Below are 23,188 nucleotides of genomic sequence, written 5' to 3'. Positions count from 1 at the left end.
ATGGTTTTTTTTTTTTTTTTCATGCAGCTGGTTTTCCTTAAAGGGAAACAGGATGAGTTTAAAAAACATGAAAAGCTTTCTTTTCATTTTGTAAGAGTAGGCAGTGGTCAGTCGGACCACTGCCTGTTATTAATAATGCTTTTACAAACATTTACAAAGAAGAAGGGATCCCTTGAGGACCCCTTTCCATTTCTGAATGGTTACCACCAATTTGAAATTGGTGATAACCTGAGGTTGTTTTGAGACCGCATTTTGATCGCATAACATTCATACATACCACTGTGATTCGGTATTAGGAAGGGATGCCCTAAACACACTACTTCCCAATACTGAATCGCAAAGCCAAATTGCGATTTGGTAACAGGTAGCAAATCGCAATATGGCCTTTGCTGATACGAAAAGGCTTTTAATCGGTCGCAAACAACCCAGTTCTGCAAATCGTTTGTGACCGCTAAAAAGCTTTGTACATGTGGCCCCTTGTTCCAAACACTGGCATTGTCTGCTCACTAGCCACCACTTTGGGGGAGAAACTGCTTTACAGTCTATGGAGACCATGTGTATCTAAAGCTAACATCCCGCCAATGGAAAATGCCACTTACCTGGTAACCACCTGTTCATAGCGAGTAGTGCTCTAGTGCTGTAGATTCTCATTCACCAACATTCTCCACAGAAGCTAGCAATGATCGTAGATTTTTTACTCTTTCTTTTTAATTAAGATTTACAATGCAACCCTACACTACACTTACACTATTCACTCACACTGAGCGGAAACAATCTAAGGTGGAGTCTTTGACCTGGTGCATTGGAACCAAGGTTTGAGTCAGAACAGGTCTTTTGGATTGAAACTTCTTTAACGAAAAACAAGTTGCAAACACCCGGGCCCAACACTAGAAGATATGAGTGCTAGTATCATCTGCATCTACAGCACTAAACGCTATAAACAGATGGTTACAGGAGAGCAAATTTGGGTTTTATGTTATACCACTATTATACAAGGAATGCTCACCAATATCTGACTTGAAGTTGCATTATCAAGTTACTAACTTTGTGCTACCAATGCTCATGTTGACTAAAAAAGAAATATATATACACACTAATTTACTTATCAATGTATGCACTATTTAAAAACGTAAAAAAGCTGGAGTGTGCTACCATTTGTATTTAGAGCTTTTGGTTGAACTTATATTCAACAATCAGACCACCATACCAATAACATAATATTTGGATGTGGAGCTGACATATTTTGATGGAATGCTTGCCGTAATACACAAAGTGAATTACAGCACACGTGTCATCACAGGTGGCCCAGACAGGCCTTTCAAGTTGCGGGTTATTCCCTGAAATCACAGGGGTTCCATCAGAAGTCCAGTGACCAAGTATGTAAGATTTTCAGCAGATACATCGCAAGGGCAAATATCGTTACCCTCAGTGAAAACCCCATGAGAGAGCGTGCATCTGAGGAATGACACTCTCCCTCAGTCCACAGAGGTGCTCGGTTTAAAGGAGGCAGATCCTTGATTTTAAGGCTACGGAGGCGGATTTCGGCGGCACGCTGTATATTACAGAAAACACCAGTTCTGTCAAAGCACCAGAATTGCTACATTATGGACACCAACACAACTGCTTGTATGTCACAATATCAAGTACCAGATTGTTGTGTACATTTGTATCACTGGCAAAATATCCCCCCCAAAAAAATATTGCATGTATTTTACATACTATGTACTTTGCCATAACATGTCCTACTTTTAGGTAGTATGATATTACACAGTTGTTTGCATATGGACACCATATAAACGTAGCCAATGTAATGGTAAAATATATATATACACCACACACTAAAATTATAACTACACAGCCACACCTAACGTCAGCCTTGAGTCCAACGCTGTCCCTAATCCTGGCACGCCTCTTACCCCACAGGTCAAATCATTACCATCATAAGTAACAGATTTCTGCAAACTTTCTTAACAAGTCCAAAAATATAGAATGGAAAGATAAATATATCATGATAACACCTGGGGCCGTATTAGGGAAGTAGTCGGGGGCACAGCGGGTGTTTGCGCCTGCTTTGCGCACCCGGGCCACTTTGGTATTACAGAAGGGGTTGCAGACCCTTGCGCGGCACCCTCTGTAATACTGATAGCACTGGTGCACTTAAGCACCAGTGCTATCATCAGAGGGCATGCTCTCATTTGGTGGTGTGGACTCATGCAAGTGAGGGAATCCCTTTGCCTGGAGGGTAGAGGCAAAGAAGCTGTCAGGAGGCACTCTGACGGCGCGCCACCTGATGGCAGCCCTCTGGACCTCCACCTGCAAGGAGCCACTCACTGCACCCGCCCTGATGGGGATGTCTAATGCCCCTTAAAAGTGCAGGTGGTTTCCCACCTGCACAGTGAAACGCGGAGCGGCTTCAAGGCAGCTGCTCTGTTTTTCACATGAATGAGCTGTCCCCAGAAAAGAGTGAGTTTGCGGCTGGTATCTTACTCTTACATGGCTATTTATTGTACACCATTTGTTTACGAACCATGTTTGTCAAAAACATTATAAGAATTATAAACAGCTCACCAGTTATTATACACATTAGGGCAAATATTAAATAAGTCCCACTCATATTTCATCACCCTTACCTAATCAATTAGTGTAGACCATATCTACATTATACCTAGCTATTTACCAGCATCCTTGTGCTATTTTATCTATGATAATATGCCAAGTCATGTAAAGTCAGCATTTCGTAGTTCAGCATCCCTCCAGCAACTGGTCCATGTGTCTCTAACCCTGCCCTTCACCACAATCTTACGAGTAAGCAGTGAAGAACATGTAACAGATTTGGAACATTTTAGGAGCAGTGTCCTACCTCCTTATTGATAGTTCTGAATGTTTCCCTTAACTCTTCCGGCTTTGGGTCCAGAAGGTCACTCAGGCTCTCAGCTATAAGCCTCTATTGCAAGGAGAACCTAAATGTGATCCGAGCTGTAGTGTATAACTCACCCTTCTAAGTATGAGCTGCACACTTATTTTATTTTAGTTTAGTTGCAGCTATAAAAAAATAAATGTACTGACAGCTCACTGTCTACCAGGAGGAAGTTGGTATCAATGTATGCATGATCGGTATTTATGCATAGATATAAAAGAAAAAGATGGTAACAATATGTTTCTGGTTGCAACATTAGTACATTGTTTCAAATATTACATTGGTTGCTCAGTCACATTTCATCAAACACAGTTCTACAGCATGGTACTCACCTCCTCTGAATCCCGCGGAGACATTACTCTCTGTCTTTCAGAAATTAGAGAAACACAATTTTCCAGACACCTTGGTCCTTCCCTATAGAAAACACAGAGGTAAAAGGGTCTACGCAGATTCAGAACTTCCCCTGCTCTTTCCCTGTTAAGAGCTCAGGTGGAAAGAAAGCCAGACACACCTCCTACTCCTTCAGTATAAACAGAACAGATATTCAAGACGGTGTGCACATAGAGCTTCTGCCTTCCATATGAATACCAAAGAAAGAGAGAAGAGGCTAGGTACACACATTCTCCACACTCAACAGATTACCACAGGCAGGTAAGAACCTACTGTATATAAATACATCCCCTCTGTCTGCGAGAAACAGAGAGAAGAGCAGAGGCAGACATACATAGTCTGCACAGGGAGATGAAAGCAACCACAAATGAACAGGGTGGCATTACCAACACATAGAAAGAATTAGTACAGACCCACATACACATACAGTGTAGGACGAGGAAAGCACCAGGGAACGTACAGTGCAGTACAACAGAACATAGAGTAAAGAGTACAGATGACATAAACAAACAGCACAGAGAGAGGAAAGCTCATACGATGCAGAGTGGTACAGACAGCAAAAAGAGAAAAGCACACACCCATCATGCATAAACAGCACAGCGAGATGAAAGCATCACGTAAGGCAGAGTGCAGTTTAAAGAGCAAGTAGAGGCAAAATCAGAACTTCACATTCACAAACAGCACACACAGAGGAAAGAGACCAGAGGAACACATTCTCCACACCCAACCAAATAGCACGGAAAGGCAAGAACTGAGACAAACAACCCACCTCCCTGTAAGCAACAGAGAGGGAAGAGCACAGACAGATATACACAAACAGCACATAGAGAGGAAAGCACCCAGGTAAGCACAAAGGGCCATATGTATGAACACATTTTCCCATAGACTTAGAATGAGTAAAAACCTTTGATACATCTGGCCCAATGTTGTATTAAGAACACACAGATGAAGGAGCACAGATCCACAAACAGTACTGAGAGAGTAAAGCACCATGGAACACAGAGTGCTGCATAACCAGCAGGTAGAGGAGACAGCACAGACACAAAAGCCCATCATATCAAAAGCATAGTGAGGAGGGACACAAAAAACATCCTGGCACAGAAAGTACAGCATAAACAGCAAAAAGCGGAAAGAGCACAGACCCACCAACTCAAACAGCATAACAAGAGAAAAGCACCAATGTATGCACAGAGAGGAGTGAGTACAAAACCCGCAATCACAAATAGTACAGCGAGAGTAAGGTGCCCAAGCATGCACAATGCAGTATACACAGCATGGAAAGGAAAAAGCACAGATGCACACATACAAACACCAGAGAGAGAGAAAGTACAAGGGAACACTCAGCACAGTATAAACAGCATGTGAAGAGGCACTCACCCGACCCCACTCCTTACCTAAATTAGGAAAGCAGTGCCTGCCGTACGTGGTAAGCGGAAGCCCCTGCAGGAAGGAAATGGAGGGATTAGAACCTGAACCTCTAACACATCGCAGCACCAGAAAAACGTGAGGACACTGTACTGGGAGAACCAATCCCAGGGCCGACAGAGAAGGAGGAGTGAAAACACGACCCAGAAACAGAAGCACCAAAAGGCGGGAACCCAAGAGAACCTCACAGAGAAAGAGGAAGGACAACCGGGAGGCATGCCAATGCAGGAGGAGAGATGCAGAGAGAGACGCCAGAGGAGGACAGTGGAGAGAAGCAGTAAGAAGAAAGCGCCAAGCAGGAGACACCAGGACCAGAAAGAGGAAGACGCTGCAGCACAGGAACACAAGGGAAGAGAGCCGGGTGGGACGGAGGAACCGGAGGAGGACGCCGCTAAGGAATGGTTTGAGGCAGAGTGCTTGGCTACACCGGAGGTGCTGGTGAATCCCACCACAGCTCAGGAGAGCTGTGGCCACGGCGGTGAGTGCCCGTAACAGGGGTAGCTGGGGAAAAGGGGGGCTTAAAATAAGAGGCACTGTGGGGAAGGGGAACGTACACCTGCTCCAGAGTACATGATACCACCAAATCAGGGAAAGCATTGTGTCACAACCCTAAGCTTAACCCTCACCCCACACCTCCAAGAAAAGACAACATTTTTTGGGTTATCTCCCAACTTTTCTTTTGTGTTTGTCCTTCTCTCTTCTTCTTCTGCACACTCACCTGAACCCCAGGATACACATAGAGCCCTGTACGAAAAGAAGCGCACATTGCAAACTATTGGTGTTCGGTCAAGGAAAAAGGAACCTAATAGAAGAAGTTCATATACTCACCGCAGTTTTTTCTGTTGTTGCTTTTCCCTTGGAGAATTCCGGCAGCCACACTCCTTGGTCCTATACTTACAAAGGAAATTAGAAGAAGAAGGATATAAATAAACCAAGAAGACAACACCCTCTCCAGAAGTTGCACATCCCCACCCATAAAACCCAGGACAACTCCTTAAATATTGTTTTCTTTTATGTACCCTCATATTTTTTAATAAAGGAGACAAAATTTCATGGCCAACCAGGCTTCCAAAGCCATATTTCCGACCTTCTCTCTCACACAGTACATACAGGAAACAGCACAGATCCACAAAGAGGGCAAGGCATGCGGGAACACACAGGATAGTATAAACACCACACAGAGGAAGAGCAGAACATAGACATAAAGAGCGCAGTGAGAGGAACACGCACAGGTATGCGCCATGCAGTATAAACGGCATGTACAGAAAACAGCAGACCAAAAAACAAATCACACAGCAAGAAGAAAGCATTAGGGAATGCATAATACAATAGAATCAGTACTTAATGGACAGCACAGACCCCCTAACAGTACAGAGAAAGGAAAGCACACATGAAAGCACAGTGCATTATAAACATCACAAAGACACCGGCTACCCACCACCAGCTCGCATACACCCTCCTCACTCACTCGCTCGCTCACTCAGCAAACACGCCACCAAGGGCTGGGACCTTATCAACACTCTCACGCCTGACATGGTCTTCCTAACTAAGACCTGGCTCAACCCCATGTCAGCCCCCAATGTCACCACCACCATACCAGCAAGATATAGAATCACACACAGCAACCGCGTCAAGCCAGGCGGAGGAAATGCCATCATCCACAGAGACTCAAGCAAATGCACTATAGTAACGGACATCACCATCCCAAAAATGGAACACCACATCTTCACTATAAAAACGGGAAAGAAAACCACCATTATGGGAACCCTTGCATACTGTCCACCAGGACCTCGAACTAACTTCTGTAACCTCTTCACTGATTTCATTACCACCCCTCACCATCATCTTGAACGACTACATGTTCCTAGGTGATATTAACTTCCACCTCAATGACCTAAGCGACCCTAACTCCTCCAACATCCCTGAGAGCCTAAACAACATCAGCCTTACCCAACTGGTATACGATCCCAAGCACACTGCAGGATACACGCTTGACCCCATATTAACCTCCAGTGACCACCTCAAATACAGCCACACCACCGAACTCACATGGACTGACTTCTCAATCATACACTTCATCATCACGGCCCTCATGCCCGCCCCACTGATGCAATTCAACGCCGCCCGATACAGCTGGAAGAAGACCTCAGAGACCGAATAGACCAATACCCCAGCCCTCAACCCGGCCAAACATCACAACAACTTGAACCAGGATGTCAGAAGCTTCAACACCTGGATCACTGACTGCACGGATATCGTCACCCCCAAAAAACAAGAAACACAGAAGATCCACCAAGCAAGCCAGCTGGTGCACCAAGGACCTCAGAACAGGCAAGCATCTCAAGAGAAGGTAGTACACCAAAAAAGACTCAGCCAACAGACCCACCTACAAATCAGCACTCAACGCATACCACACCCAATAACATGACACGAAAAAAGAGGCCCTGGCATTAAGCATCAAAGCTAACTCCACTGACCGTAAGGATCGCTTTTGCACAGTCAAGGAATTAACCAACCCGCAAAGGCAAAAAGCAACATCTCTCCCTCTCAGGACCTATGCAACAGCCTTGCAGATTTCTTCCATGACAGAACTGCCATAATCCACAGAAACTTCAACCTTCAACTCAAGCCTGAATATTTTTATCAACGGGCATACCTCCACACATACGACCATCCAAAGGCGAACCACCTCACCACACAGACCATCACCATCACGAAATCAATCTACTCAGGGGCCCCATGCGACCCATGCCCCCGCCACATCTTCAATCTAGGAGCATCTAGGATCGGCCTCGGACTTTCCAGCCTACTCAACACCTCGTTGGATTCTGCCACCTTCCCAGAAGACTGGAAGCACACAGAAACCTTCAATCAATCAATCAATCAATCATGGTATTTATAAAGCGCGCTATGTACCCGTCAGGGTTTCGAGGCGCTGAGGGGGGGGGGGGGGGGGAGCGCTGCTGGATTAGCGGTCGAAGAGCCAGGTCTTGAGGAGCCTTCTGAATGTGAGGAGGTCCTGGGTCTGGCGAAGAGATGTGGGGAGAGAGTTCCAGGTCTTGGCGGCGAGGAAGGAGAAGGATCTGCCGCCGGATGTCTTGCGCTGGATTCGGGGTACGATGGCGAGGGCGAGGTTGGCGGATCGGAGTTGACGTGTTGGAGTGTAGAAGTTGAGTCTGGTGTTGAGGTAGGAGGGTCCGGTGTTGTGAAGTGCCTTGTGAGCGTGGGTCAGGAGTTTGAAGGTTATCCTCTTGTCTACCGGGAGCCAGTGGAGTTCCTTTAGGTGAGGGGAGATGTGACTTCGGCGAGGTATGTTGAGGATCAGTCGGGCGGAGGCATTTTGGATACGTTGGAGGCGTTTGATGTCTTTGGTTGGTATGCCTGTGTAGAGTGCGTTGCCGTAGTCAAGTCTGCTGCTGACGAGGGCCTGGGTCACCGTCTTTCTGGTTTCTGTTGGAATCCACTTGAAGATTCTGCGGAGCATTCGAAGGGTGTTGAAACAGGAGGAGGAGACGGCGCTGACCTGTTTGGACATGGTGAGGGCGGAGTCCAGGATGAAGCCGAGGTTTCTTGCGTGGCTGGCAGGGGTGGGTGGGAGTCCGAGGACGGAGGGCCACCAAGAGTCGTTCCAGGCCGAGGGAGTGCGTCCGAGGATGAGGACTTCCGTCTTGTCGGAGTTGAGTTTCAGGCGGCTGTTGTTCATCCAATCGGCGATGGATTTTAGTCCCTCGTGGAGGTTTGTTTTGGCGGTGAGCGGGTCTTTGGTCAGGGAGAGGACGAGCTGGGTATCGTCGGCGTAGGAGATGATGCTGAGGTGGTGTTGGCGGGCCAGTTGAGCGAGGGGGGCCATGTAGACGCTGAACAACGTGGGACTGAGGGAGGAACCTTGGGGGACGCCGCAGATGAGGTTGGTGGCTTTGGAGCAGAAAGGGGAGAGACGGACTCTCTGCGTTCTGTCGGAGAGGAAGGATGAGATCCAGTGGAGGGCTTTATCTTGGATGCCGGCTTCTTGGAGGCGGGTCAGTAGGGTGCGGTGGCAGACGGTGTCAAAAGCGGCTGATAGGTCGAGGAGGATGAGGGCTGAGGTTTCGCCGTTGTCCATTTGATGTCTGATGTCATCTGTGGCGGCGAGGAGGGCAGTCTCAGTGCTGTGGTTTCGTCTGAATCCGGATTGTGAGGGGTCCAGGATGGAATTGTCTTCGAGGAAGTGGGTGAGCTGGGTGTTGACGATCTTCAGCGGACCCCCAACAAACTCAGCAACTACGGACCCATATATCGGCTCCTGTTTCTAGTCAACATTATTGAAAAAGCTATCAACCAACAACTCTCCATCTACCTGGAACACAATCACCTCTTGGACGAATCCCAATCTGGATTTCACAGCAACTGCAACACCGACACAGCCCTGATTGCGGCCACAGTTGACATTCAGACCTTCCTTGACAAAGGGCAGACAGCCGCCCTCGTCCTCCTCGATCTTTCAGCAACCTTCGCTGTCTCCCACCATACACCTTTCAACAGACTTCACGGCATAGGCATCCAAGGAGCCACCCTTAGATGGATTGCCTCCTTCAACACTGACAGAAAGACAATTCCACCTTCCACCCTTCACCTCTGAATCCAAACCAGTCTTCTGCGGAGTCCCTCAAGACATTACTCAGCCCCACCTTCTTAAACATCTACATGTCCCTAGTTGCCATGTAGTCATGTCCCATAGACTCAACATTATATCCTATGCCAACGACACAGAACTTATCATCTCCCCTTGGAAAACTCCACTGCTGCCAGAACCAACTTCCACTAATATATGATCAGCATCACCAGTTAGATGAGGAATAACTGCCTCAAGTTTAACACAGCCAACGAGAAGCCTTGATCTTCTGCAGTGACAAGTCCCCCTGGGACGCATCCTGGTGGCCTGTAGAACTGGGGCCCCACTCCAACTCTAAACGAGCAAGCCAGGAATCTCAGTACCATTCTGGACAGCAAACTTGCCATGATGTCCAAAGTCAACACAGTGCCATCTTCCTGCTTTTTCATCTTGCACGTGTTACATGAGATTTTCAAGTAGCTTTCCCAAAACGCGAGGCACACCATCACCCAAGCCCTTGTCACCAGTCGACTGGACTACAGAAACACTCTATGTGAGAATCAAGGTCCACCTAGTTCAAAGACTACATACTACCCAGAACTCCGCAGGAAAACTCATCCTGGATATGCCTCATTGCACCCACATCACCTCCACCTCATAAAACTGCACTGGCCGTGGGTTCAGAAGAGATGCCAGTTTAAGCTCCTCACCCACACGTTCAAGGCCCTGCATGACTCCAGACTTTCCTACATCAACCACCATCCGAGATTCTACAAGCCCTCTAGACACCTCTGCTCCACCTCCCTTGCGCTGGCCCATACCCCCCGCACACAACACAGGAGAGCAGGAAGAAGCTCCTTCTCCTACCTCGCAGGCAAAGCCTGGAATGGCCTCTCCCTGCACAGCAGGACCTCCCTTACGCTACAGGATACCATAGAACACTGAAAACCTGGCTGTTCGACTGCGACCCTGAACTCTGCCAGCCTCTGGACACCCGTGGGACAGGTCGTACCTTAGAAGTTGATTGATTGATTGACATGGAGGAAAGAACACAGATCCATAAACAGCGCACGGTTAAGAAACTACCAGGGAATACTCACTGCAGTAGAAACTGCATGTATAAAAAAGGGAAGTGACACAAACAGCCATGAAAAAACACACCAATGCATACACAAAGCACAGGCCAACATGCACAAACTTCATACAACGGGACCAGTTAATCCACAGTGTATTTATAAACAGCACATAGGGAAAAGACAACAGACTCGAAAACAGTACTGAAAGAGCAAAACACTGATGCGTGCATACTGTAGTATAAAGAGCACCAAGAAGAAAGACCATAACTTCACCTGCACTAACAGTACAGCAAGAGGGAGGCACTGAGGAAAACACCGTGCAGTATAAACAGCACGTAGAGAAAAGAGCACGGCCTCACATGCACTAACAGTACAGCAAGAGGGAGGCACCGAGGAACACACTGTGCAGTATAAACAGCACATAGAGAAAAGAGCACAGCCTCACATGCACAAACAGTACAAGAGGGAAGCACAAAGAACACACTGTGCAGTATAAACAGCACGTAGAGAAAAGAGCACAGCCTCACGTGCACAAACAGTACAGCAAGCGAGCACAGCCTCACATGCACAAACAGTATAACAAGAGGGAAGCACAAGAACACACTGTGCAGTATAAACAGCACATAGAGAAAAGAGCATGGCCTCACATGCACAAACAGTACAGCAAGAGGGAGGCACCAAGGAACACACTGTGCAGTATAAACAGCACGCAGAGAAAAGAGCACAGCCTCACATGCACAAACAGTACAGCAAGAGGGAGGTACCAAGGAATACACAGTGCAGTATAAACAGCACATAGAGAAAAGAGCACGGCCTCACATGCACAAACAGTACAAGAGGGAAGCACAAAGAACACACCGTGCAGTATAAACAGCACGTAGAGAAAAGAGCACGGCCTCACATGCACAAACAGTACAGCAAGCGAGCACAGCCTCACATGCACAAACAGTATAACAAGAGGGAAGCACAAGAACACACTGTGCAGTATAAACAGCATATAGAGAAAAGAGCATGGCCTCACATGCACAAACAGTACAGCAAGAGGGAGGCACCAAGGAACACACTGTGCAGTATAAACAGCACATAGAGGAAAGAGCACATTTTCACATGCACAAACAGTACAGCAAGAGGGAGGCACCAAGGAACACACTGTGCAGTATAAACAGCACGTACAGAAAAGAGCACATTTTCACATGCACAAACATTACAGCAAGAGGGAGGCACCAAGGAATACACAGTGCAGTATAAACAGCACATAGAGAAAAGAGCACGGCCTCACATGCACAAACAGTACAAGAGGGAAGCACAAAGAACACACCGTGCAGTATAAACAGCACGTAGAGAAAAGAGCACGGCCTCACATGCACAAACAGTACAGCAAGCGAGCACAGCCTCACATGCACAAACAGTATAACAAGAGGGAAGCACAAGAACACACTGTGCAGTATAAACAGCACATAGAGAAAAGAGCATGGCCTCACATGCACAAACAGTACAGCAAGAGGGAGGCACCAAGGAACACACTGTGCAGTATAAACAGCACGTAGAGAAAAGAGCACATTTTCACATGCACAAACATTACAGCAAGAGGGAGGCACCAAGGAATACACAGTGCAGTATAAACAGCACATAGAGAAAAGAGCACGGCCTCACATGCACAAACAGTACAAGAGGGAAGCACAAAGAACACACCGTGCAGTATAAACAGCACGTAGAGAAAAGAGCACAGCCTCACATGCACAAACAGTACAGCAAGCGAGCATAGCCTCACATGCACAAACAGTATAACAAGAGGGAAGCACAAGAACACACTGTGCAGTATAAACAGCACATAGAGAAAAGAGCACGGCCTCACATGCACAAACAGTACAGCAAGAGGGAGGCACAAAGAACACACTGTGCAGTATAAACAGCACATAGAGAAAAGAGCACATTCTCATATGCACAAACATTACAGCAAGAGGGAGGCACCAAGGAACACACTATGCAGTATATACAGCACGTAGAGAAAAGAGCACGGCCTCACATGCACAAACAGTACAGCAAGAGGGAGGCACCAAGGAACACACTGTGCAGTATAAACAGCACATAGAGAAAAAAGCACAACCTCACATGCACAAACAGTACAGCAAGAGGGAAGCACCAAGAACACACTGTGCAGTATAAACAGCACGTAAAGAAAAGAGCACGGCCTCACATGCACAAACAGTACAGCAAGAGGGAAGCACCAAGAACACACTGTGCAGTATGAACGGCACATAGAGAAAAGAGCACGGCCTCACATGCACAAACAGTACAGCAGGAAGGAGGCACCAAGGAACACACCGTGCAGTATAAACAGCACTTAGAGAAAAGAGCACAGCCTCACATGCACAAACAGTACAGCAAGAGGGAGGCACCAAGGAACACACTGTGCAGTATAAACAGCACATAGAGAAAAGAGCACGGCCTCACATGCACAAACAGTACAAGAGGGAAGCACAAAGAACACACCGTGCAGTATAAACAGCACGTAGAGAAAAGAGCACGGCCTCACATGCACAAACAGTACAGCAAGAAGGAGGCACCAAGGAATACACAGTGCAGTATAAACAGCACATAGAGAAAAGAGCACGAGCTTACATGCACAAACAGTACAGCAAGAGGGAAGCACAAAGAACACACCGTGCAGTATAAACAGCACGTAGAGAAAAGAGCACGGCCTCACATGCACAAACAGTACAGCAAGCGAGCACAGCCTCACAGGCACAAACAGTATAACAAGAGGGAAGCACAAGAACACACTGTGCAGTATAAACAGCACATAGAGAAAAGAGCACAACCTCACATGCACAAACAGTACAGCAAGAGGGAGGCACCAATGAACACACCGTGCAGTATAAACAGCACGTAGAGAAAAGAGCACGGCCTCACATGCACTAACAGTACAGCAAGAAGGAGGTACCAAGGAATACACAGTGCAGTATAAACAGCACATAGAGAAAAGAGCACAGCCTCACATGCACAAACAGTACAGCAAGAGGGAGGCACCAAGGAACACACCGTGCAGTATAAACAGCACATAGAGAAAAGAGCACGGCCTCACATGCACAAACAGTACAAGAGGGAAGCACAAAGAACACACCGTGCAGTATAAACAGCACGTAGAGAAAAGAGCACGGCCTCACAGGCACAAACAGTACAGCAAGAAGGAGGCACCAAGGAATACACAGTGCAGTATAAACAGCACATAGAGAAAAGAGCACGAGCTTACATGCACAAACAGTACAGCAAGAGGGAAGCACAAAGAACACACCGTGCAGTATAAACAGCACATAGAGAAAAGAGCACAACCTCACATGCACAAACAGTACAGCAAGAGGGAGGCACCAAGGAACACACCGTGCAGTATAAACAGCACGTAGAGAAAAGAGCACGGCCTCACATGCACTAACAGTACAGCAAGAAGGAGGTACCAAGGAATACACAGTGCAGTATAAACAGCACATAGAGAAAAGAGCACAACCTCACATGCACAAACAGTACAGCAAGAGGGAGGCACCAAGGAACACACCGTGCAGTATAAACAGCACGTAGAGAAAAGAGCACGGCCTCACATGCACTAACAGTACAGCAAGAAGGAGGCACCAAGGAATACACAGTGCAGTATAAACAGCACATAGAGAAAAGAGCACGGCCTCACATGCACAAACAGTACAAGAGGGAAGCACAAAGAACACACCGTGCAGTATAAACAGCACGTAAAAAAAAGAGCACAACCTCACATGCACAAACAGTACAGCAAGAGGGAGGCACCAAGGAACACACCGTGCAGTATAAACAGCACATAGAGAAAAGAGCACAGCCTCACATGCACAAACAGTACAGCAAGAGGGAGGCACCAAGGAACACACCGTGCAGTATAAACAGCACATAGAGAAAAGAGCACGGCCTCACATGCACAAACAGTACAGCAAGAGGGAGGCACCAAGGAACACACCGTGCAGTATAAACAGCACATAGAGAAAAGAGCACAGCCTCACATGCACAAACAGTACAGCAAGAGGGAGGCACCAAGGAACACACCGTGCAGTATAAACAGCACATAGAGAAAAGAGCACGGCCTCACATGCACAAACAGTACAGCAAGAGGGAGGCACCAAGGAACACACCGTGCAGTATAAACAGCACATAGAGAAAAGAGCACGGCCTCACATGCACAAACAGTACAGCAAGAGGGAGGCACCAAGGAACACACCGTGCAGTATAAACAGCACATAGAGAAAAGAGCACGGCCTCACATGCACTAACAGTACAGCAAGAAGGAGGCACCAAGGAATACACAGTGCAGTATAAACAGCACATAGAGAAAAGAGCACGGCCTCACATGCACAAACAGTACAAGAGGGAAGCACAAAGAACACACCGTGCAGTATAAACAGCACGTAAAAAAAAGAGCACAACCTCACATGCACAAACAGTACAGCAAGAGGGAGGCACCAAGGAACACACCGTGCAGTATAAACAGCACATAGAGAAAAGAGCACAGCCTCACATGCACAAACAGTACAGCAAGAGGGAGGCACCAAGGAACACACCGTGCAGTATAAACAGCACATAGAGAAAAGAGCACGGCCTCACATGCACAAACAGTACAGCAAGAGGGAGGCACCAAGGAACACACTGTGCAGTATAAACAGCACATAGAGAAAAGAGCACAGCCTCGCATGCACAAACAGTACAGTAAGAGGGAGGCACCAAGGAACACACCGTGCAGTATAAACAGCACATAGAGAAAAGAGCACGGCCTCACATGCACAAACAGTACAGCAAGAGGGAGGCACCAAGGAACACACCGTGCCGTATAAACAGCACATAGAGAAAAGAGCACGGCCTCACATGCACAAACAGTACAGCAAGAGGGAGGCACCAAGGAACACACCGTGCAGTATAAACAGCACATAGAGAAAAGAGCACGGCCTCACATGCACAAACAGTACAGCAAGAGGGAGGCACCAAGGAACACACCGTGCCGTATAAACAGCACATAGAGAAAAGAGCACGGCCTCACATGCACAAACAGTACAGCAAGAGGGAGGCACCAAGGAACACACCGTGCAGTATAATCAGCACATAGAGAAAAGAGCACGGCCTCACATGCACAAACAGTACAAGAGGGAAGCACAAAGAACACACCGTGCAGTATAAACAGCACGTAGAGAAAAGAGCACGGCCTCACAGGCACAAACAGTACAGCAAGAAGGAGGCACCAAGGAATACACAGTGCAGTATAAACAGCACATAGAGGAAAGACCATAAACCGCAGGGAGAGATGAAAGCAACCAAACATGCAAAGTGCAGTATAAAAAGCACCTACAAGAATGACATCAGACCCACAAACAGCAGAGACAGAGGAAAGCACAGTGAAGTAGAAGCAATATACAAAAAAATCAAAACCTTAACCATCACTGAGAGAAGAAACCACCCTTCTATGCAGAATGGAGTATAAAGGACATAGAGAGAAAAGAGCAGAGGCCAACGTGCACAAACAGCAAACAAAGATAAACGCACCCAAGTACCATCGTGTAGTATGGAGTGCACCTGGAAGAAAGACTGCAGATCCACAAACAACACACAAAGAGGAAAGCACCCAAGTACACACAGTGCAGTGTTAACAGCATCTGGAAGGAAGCCAGCACAGCCAGAAACAGCACCCAAGTACACACAGAGCAGTATAAACAGCACCTCCAGGAAAGAGTGCAGACCCAGAAACAGCACCCAAGTACACACAGTGCAGTATAAACAGCACCTTCAGTAAACAGCACAGACTCAGACACAGCACCTAAGTACACACAGTGCAGGAGAAACAGCACCTCCAGTGAAGAGCAGAGAGCCACGTCTGCTTCCAGTGAAAAGCGAGGAGGAAGCAGAGACTTACACTGAGAGTAAACTGCACAGAGGAAGCAGTCCAGGCACACACACTGCCCTCCGCCAGAGATCACACGCCCTGGGTACAGCTGGCAAACACAGTCCAGGGAGTGATGTCAGCTCACCGTGCTGAGAGAGCTCTTCCAGTGCAGTGGGGTCACAGCACATGGCAGCGCCTTCTGCGCATGCGCAGTACAAACACCTTACCAATAAGTACTTAGACTAGTGCACAGACGTCCGCGCATGCGCAGTACAAAGGGTGTGTGTCAGCACATGCGGCTAGAGACTAGTGCACAGCCTTCTGCTCATGCTCAGCACAGGCCTTCTGTTAACAAAGTTCGGGTAGCCACGCGCGCACAATCTTGTGGGCATGCTCGGTACAACAATCCCCTTTGTTAGTACGTGCTCTATACTAACGTCTCCGTTAGTGCATGCTCGGCTAGAAACGAGTGGCGAGCTCTTGAGCAATGCTCAAAACAAACTCCTTTGTTAGGGCATGATCTGTGCCAGCCCTTTATTGGAACGTGCTAGAGGAGAAATGTGTGTACTTACTTTTCACCATGCTTAGTACAAGTCCCTTTGTTAAGACGGACTCGGATACAAACTTGTGCACTAACTTCTGGCCATACTTAGTAGAAGCCTCTTTGTTCTGCTGTTAGAAACTTGCGTACCACTTTTTAAGCATGCTCACTACAAGCCCCTTTGTTACGACATGCTCAATACAAGCCCCTTTGTTAATGCCTCTGTTAGTGTTGGACTTTTGCTTATGCAGGGTCATCCCCAGTCTTTTTCGCCTCCTGCCTCCTATTTTTTTCTGACATGTTGCTGTTGGCTTTTCAACTCTGAGCACTTTACCACTGCTAACCAGTGCTAAAGTGCATATGCTCTCCTGTTTAAATTGTATGTAAGTGGTTTATCCATGATTGGCATATTTGATTTACTAGTAAGTCCCTAGTAAGGTGCACTAGAGGTGCCAGGGCCTGTAAATCAAATGCTACTAGTGGGCCTGCAGCACTGGTTGTGCCACCCACATAAGTAGCTCTGTAATCATGTCTCAGACCTGCCACTGCAGTGTCTGTATGTGTATTTTTACACTGTAAATTCGACTTGGCAAGTGTACCCACTTGCCAGGCCTAAACCTTCCCTTTCCTTACATGTAAGGCACCCCTAAGGTAGGCCCTAGGTAGCCCCAAGGGCAGGGTGCAGTGTATGGATAAGGTAGGACATATAGTAATGTGGTTTATATGTCCTGACAGTGAAATACTGCCAATTTCGTTTTCACTGTTGCAAGGTCTGTCTCTCTCTCATAGGATAATATGGGGGCTACCTTTAAATATGATTAAAGTGTAGATTCCCCTAGAGAGTAGATGGACATGTGGAGTTTGGGATCCCTGAACTCACAATTTAAAAATACATCTTTTAGTAAAGTTGATTTTGAGATTGTGCGTTTGGAAATGCCACTTTTAGAAAGTGAGCATTTTCTTGCTTAAACCATTCTGTGACTCTGCCTGGTTTGTGGATTCCCTGTCTGGGTCAGTTTGACAGTTGGGTTGTTTTTCACCTCACACCAGACAGTGACACAAAGGGAGCTGGGGTGTGATCTGCATTTCCTGATTAGCCATCTCTGCTAGGAGGGAGGGGTGGAGTGGTCACTCTCATCTGAAAGGACTGTGCCTGCCTCTGACAATGCTGTCTCCAGCCCCCTGGTGTGTGTCTGAGGCCTTGCCTGGGCAAGGCAGGATTTCACAAGAAGGTGTGAGTCCCCTTTGAAGAAAAGTGACTTCAAAGACTAAAATGGGTATAAGAAGGGCACCCAAACTTACAAACTTTAGAAACACTTCTGGAACCAAGAGGAACCTCTGCCTGGAGAAGAGCTGATAGCTGAGGAACAAGTGCTGCCCTGCCTGTGACTGTGCTTTGTGGAGCTTTCCTGCAGTGCTGCTTCTGCCAGAGTAAGAGGGCAAAGACTGGACTTTGTGTGCCTTCCATCTTGAAGAAGAAATCTCCAAGGGCCTGATGTAGAGCTTGCCTCCTGTTGTTGAAGTCTCAGGGATAGCAAAGACTTCTTCCTGCCAGCACCTGGAGTCTCTGGAGAGACCCCTACTCTGCTCTGTGGTGCCCTTCCAGTTCCTGGGACCCTGAAAGGAGAGGCTGGCAGCCTAAGGACAAAAATACACGCACCGAGCACCGTGCGGAGAAAAGATCGACGCGAATCCGATCGCGGCTGAGAAAACGACGCGACGCCGGTTCCGCAGCTGAGAAACGACGCCGCAGGAAACGCGACCGAAAAACCGACGCCCGGAGCAGGAGAAACGACGCGCAGCATCGCTGACGGAGGCTGAGAGATCGCACCCTGCGCCGCGGGACTTTCGGATCGTCGTGTGGCTGGCTTTTTCAACGCGCACCGCCGTGCCGAGTTGTTTTCGACGCACACAGCCGTGCAGGGTTACTTTCGACGCACACCGCCCGTGCGGGGTTATTTTTGACGCAAACCAGGTACATTTTCACGCTAGCAGCGCTAGTGTGGTGTTACAACTACCTAAAGACTCTTTTTATTTTAAACCTTTAAAAAAATCATAACTTGACTTGTGTATGTTGGATTTTTGTCGTTTTGGTCTTGTTTTGTCTAGATAAATATTTCCTATTTTTCTAAACTGGTGTTGTGTCATTTTGTAGTGTTTTCATTAAGTTACTGTGTGTGTTGGTACAAATACTTTACACCTAGCACTCTGAGGTTAAGCCTACTGCTCTGCCAAGCTACCAAGGGGGTAAGCAGGGGTTAGCTGAGGGTGATTCTCTTTTATCCTAACTAGAGTGAGGGTCCTTGCTTGAACAGGGGGTAACCAGACTGTCAACCAAAGACCCCATTTCTAACAGTTAGCAACTCCTGTACTACCTTCTGAGCATGGCCACAACAGGCCCTTTTTAGGACATGCTTAGTACAAACACTGTTGATACACGCTCAGTACAAGCCCATTTGTCAGCACAGGCTCACTAAAGCCCCTTTGTTAGGAAGTGCTTAGTACACTCTTTATTAATACACGGTCGGTACAAGCACCTTTGTTAGGACCTACTCAGTGGAAACACTGTTAATACAGGCCAAGTACAAGCCCCTTTGTTAGTACGGGCTCGGTAAAAACACTCTATGTTAATACACGGTCAACACAAGCCCCTTTGTTAGGAAACGGTCAGTACAAGCCGCTTTCTTAGTGGTTCTGTTAACAAGTCTTGTACCACCTTCTGAGCAAGCTCACTACAAGACCCTTTGTTAGTAGCTCTCTCTTCCTGCTGATTAAAAACGAAAGGTGCCAGCAGGAGTCCATCCCTGCCCCGGATACAGATGAATGCACCGGAAGTACTCTTCCCAGGCTAACGTGCCCCAGGCTAACGTGCCCCAGGCTTGTCCATGTGGTTAGTGTCTCATGTTCGACGCGTGCGCAGAGCGAGCGTCGCAGACCCCCGGAGTCCTGACGCATGCGCAGTGCGAGCGACGCAGACCCCACGAGGCTGTACATGGCGGCCGTCGGCTCCAGGAGCTTTTTCTGCTCGTATTAATGGCACCGGTCGGGGCCTGCCGTGATGCCTCACTCACCACCCCACCCCCCTGCGGCGGAGTCACAGGGTCTCAGCTTTCTACCACACATAGCGCCAAGAGGTCGCTTGGCACGTGTCACGCGCCCCCCCGGGGGCCGACGCTCAAAGCTGGAAAGGGGGAGGTTCTGGAACACGATCTGTGGATGCATTTCCCCCACTGACTTCCACCGAAGCCGAGGCAGCTGCGGGTGGAAAGCGCTAGCAGGAGCCACCTCAGGCCCGGATAGCCGTCACGCCTCCGCCCTCAGCCGGCACGCACGCTTATGCGTGACACTTCAGGCGTGACACTTTATCCTGAGAGGATCAGGGCACTTGTGCAGCTTAGCCATTCACCCCGCCCGGTGGCGAGGAGAGGGCAGGAATGCGCCCAAACTCGCAGAGGTCCCCAAGCCGGCCCAGCCCCGCCGCACTCCCCCCTGCCTGCGCGGGAGCCGAGGCCACTTCAAGCCTGTCCCGTCTCTGGGGTTACTCGGGCTCGTGTGATAAACTGTGTTTATGTTCCACCTCGGTTTGTCTCAGTGGCAAGAACAAATATCCAGGATTTAGCCGTGTCATTTCTGCTAAGGAGTTTAAGGAAACAAATCAAACTGCTGCTTTGAGGTCAGACTTTATGTGGCCTCTCACCCACTCAGCCCTTTTCATAGTTACTTAAATGTCCAGGCTCAGATATATCAACATCAAATCCTGTGATGAGATCTGCAAAGCAAATATAACCTTGTTCTGTACCTGTTCAAATATATCACTTTCGAATGTTTTTCACACTTTTAGAAGAGGTTTAAGCCATTTCTGATGTCCTCATCATAATGTTTAAATCTTTATCTAGTACTTTCAATCACCACACTAATGTGCATTATGCCCATGAACGTAAATATAGTTATATCTTGTTAAAGTATTCTTTGTTATTTTGGAAAATATACACAATTAATTTTGTTTTCAACTCCCATATCTATAATTTTTAACGCCAACTCTGACAAAGCTATATTATGTATTAACATGTATTTTTATATTTCTTACGGCTTCTTTCTTGGCGAGTAACTCTGCTATGCCTTTAGTAATCCATTTACAACATTACTTTGTTTGAAAAATCCAAATACGTATCTTTACAGACTCAGGAGAAACCTTTTTAAATGTGCCATTAGAGATTAATGTTTGCATTTCATCATTATTCAATGCTCTTTCCAACTTGGAAAAAGCTTTGCACTTCAATTCCATCCGTATGTTTTGCAAGTCACGTTAGAGTATTACATTTAATGGGATAGTTTCACATTCTGATAATTCTGCAGGTTAATATTGTGAGATAAATATACTAGAATGTTGAAAGCTGTCATCAAATTGGTTTCCAAGTTCTAAAGGTGGTGTTGTTGGCACCGTTACACTTTAAACAGTTTTTCAGTTCTTACCACTTGCTGATCTGTGCTGAAGGCTGATTGCTATTTGTTTCATGGGGAGTGTCCTTCAGAAACAAATTCTGCAACATGTTCATAAGCTGCACATTCAGCGGAAGCTTCATGAGCTGCACTGAATGGCTGTGTAGTATGAGCAACAATACACCTTAACTATGTCCATAGGCACACACATACATTTCTTTTCATCCTCGGTAACAGTGGTAATAGCACAGGGTTTGTTTCATTCGTCCTCACCATTGGTACCAGATCTCAAAAGGGTGCACTGAGCGTTTCCTTCAATCCAAATCCCTCTACCACAAATTTGCCAGCCAGCTAGTCACTGAAAATCTTCCAAAGTATGCTGCAAATCCCGTAACAGATCAAGATGTGCTTGATCACGCAGATCTCTCCAGAATGGTAGGGTCGACACATACATTTGGACACCGAAAACCATCTCATAGGGAGTATGGTTGAATTATATATATACCTTGGCACACTGCTTAAAGTTTTCAACAAACCATCACCTGGAACCCTTGCAGTCAAGGCTTGTGTTAATTTACTAGTTGTCTCACCAACCAAGTGTGAAAGGGGCCAATAGGGGACATAGGCCCATCTGAGCCCTTGATCAGAATGAAATATATGAACTCTACCCATCACTAGTACGTCGTACAAGTTTTTTGTGAACGTGCAAGATGTGACCCAGGGCTGTGGCTGGACCACACCAATATGAATTGTACACATGAATCAACCGTTACAAATATATATATATATTTTTTAATCAACTGGCTGGAACACATCAACACAGTCCAGGTACTAGGGATGGGATACGCTGCTTTTGTAAAAGTAGCTTGAGGGGGGTCTGACAATCATAGCAGGCTTTATTTTTCACATGGTAATACATATTTGCATTAACGGCCACCAGGAAAGCTACTGGTGAATGAATAATGTTACGGATACCCAGTAGGCGTAAGGCCTGTTCTTTTAGGAGCATCTTTTAGTAGGTTAAATTGACTACTTATTTGATATCAAGACTCCTCCTACTTTAAGAACACCGATTGCAGAAAGTCCCGAAAGTCAGGAGGTGGATGGAGTTTTTTTTTTTTGTTGCTCCGAGATGACTGGACTGCTGAAAGTACATCTGGGTTGGTCTTGTGTTTCGACGGGGTCACTGCTGCTACTTAGCCGTATCAGCAGCAGACTTGGAGTGAACTCCCTCAGTCGGGGAGGCCATCATGTAGTACCACCACCAACTTAAGCTGACACTGGACAGCAGATATCCCATCACAAAACTGTTTAGCTTTTATTGTTTTTTTCCTATGAGTTTTTGTAACCATTATTTTCCAATGTTTGAAATCAACATTTTATCCCTGCACACACAATGATGAGTCAGGCAATGTGGGAACTGATTTATTAGAGGTTTACAAATGCTAAGAGCAGTGCATTACCTTTTGCAAATTGTGCAGCTGAGTCACCTAATGGCGTCACTTGTATGTTTAACTTTGAATTCCAAACCTTCATATTTCCCTTGACCAGCTAGAATGCTGTGGATAACTGCTGTTTTGAGCCTGCTTCTGGCTGTGTTGATGAATCAATATTAAAAACATCATACTCATGCAACTGTTAAGTAGCAGGGGCTTCAGGAATTACATGTTGATCCGGTAAGAACTTCTGTGTACAATTAGAACTAGTGTAGGCCAATCTTTTTCTGCAATAAATACATCCCAGGAATTTACCAACAGAGTCCAGAAAAATCCAGATATTACTCGCTCATTACCTTCTTCTATTGGGATCTGAACTTTACAAACTAAGGGTGATATGTACTAAAGCATTTTCCCATAGACACAGAATGGGTAAAATCCTTTGGTACATCTGGCCCTAAATCCGGTTCATTCACATGCCTATC

At 46.8% G+C, this 23,188-nt stretch overlaps 1 protein-coding gene across 3 annotated transcripts in view; it reads right to left on the bottom strand.

The window, feature by feature from the left end:
* The window catches only part of LOC138303528 (zinc finger protein 398-like), a 50,345-nt gene extending 33,856 nt beyond the window's left edge, over nucleotides 1-16,489 (bottom strand). Inside the window, exons 1-4 of one of the 3 annotated variants that reach the window (XM_069242739.1) lie at nucleotides 16,317-16,489; nucleotides 5,561-5,620; nucleotides 4,702-4,747; nucleotides 3,250-3,331 (exon numbers count right to left, since the gene is read on the bottom strand). In XM_069242739.1, the coding sequence (XP_069098840.1) occupies nucleotides 3,250-3,273 (24 nt within the window). In that variant the 5' untranslated portion in view covers nucleotides 3,274-3,331; nucleotides 4,702-4,747; nucleotides 5,561-5,620; nucleotides 16,317-16,489. Of the gene's footprint in view, nucleotides 1-3,249; nucleotides 3,332-4,701; nucleotides 4,748-5,560; nucleotides 5,626-16,316 lie in introns of all 3 variants that reach the window. The other 2 variants (XM_069242740.1, XM_069242738.1) reach the window with 2 other exon arrangements.
* Between the last annotated feature and the right edge of the window lie 6,699 nt (nucleotides 16,490-23,188).

The sequence above is a fragment of the Pleurodeles waltl genome, chromosome 7 (assembly GCF_031143425.1).
Source record: "Pleurodeles waltl isolate 20211129_DDA chromosome 7, aPleWal1.hap1.20221129, whole genome shotgun sequence".
Taxonomy (NCBI): Eukaryota; Metazoa; Chordata; class Amphibia; order Caudata; family Salamandridae; genus Pleurodeles; species Pleurodeles waltl.
Note: the sequence above shows the minus strand (reverse complement) of the source record. Positions and strands in the feature narration are given on the sequence as shown.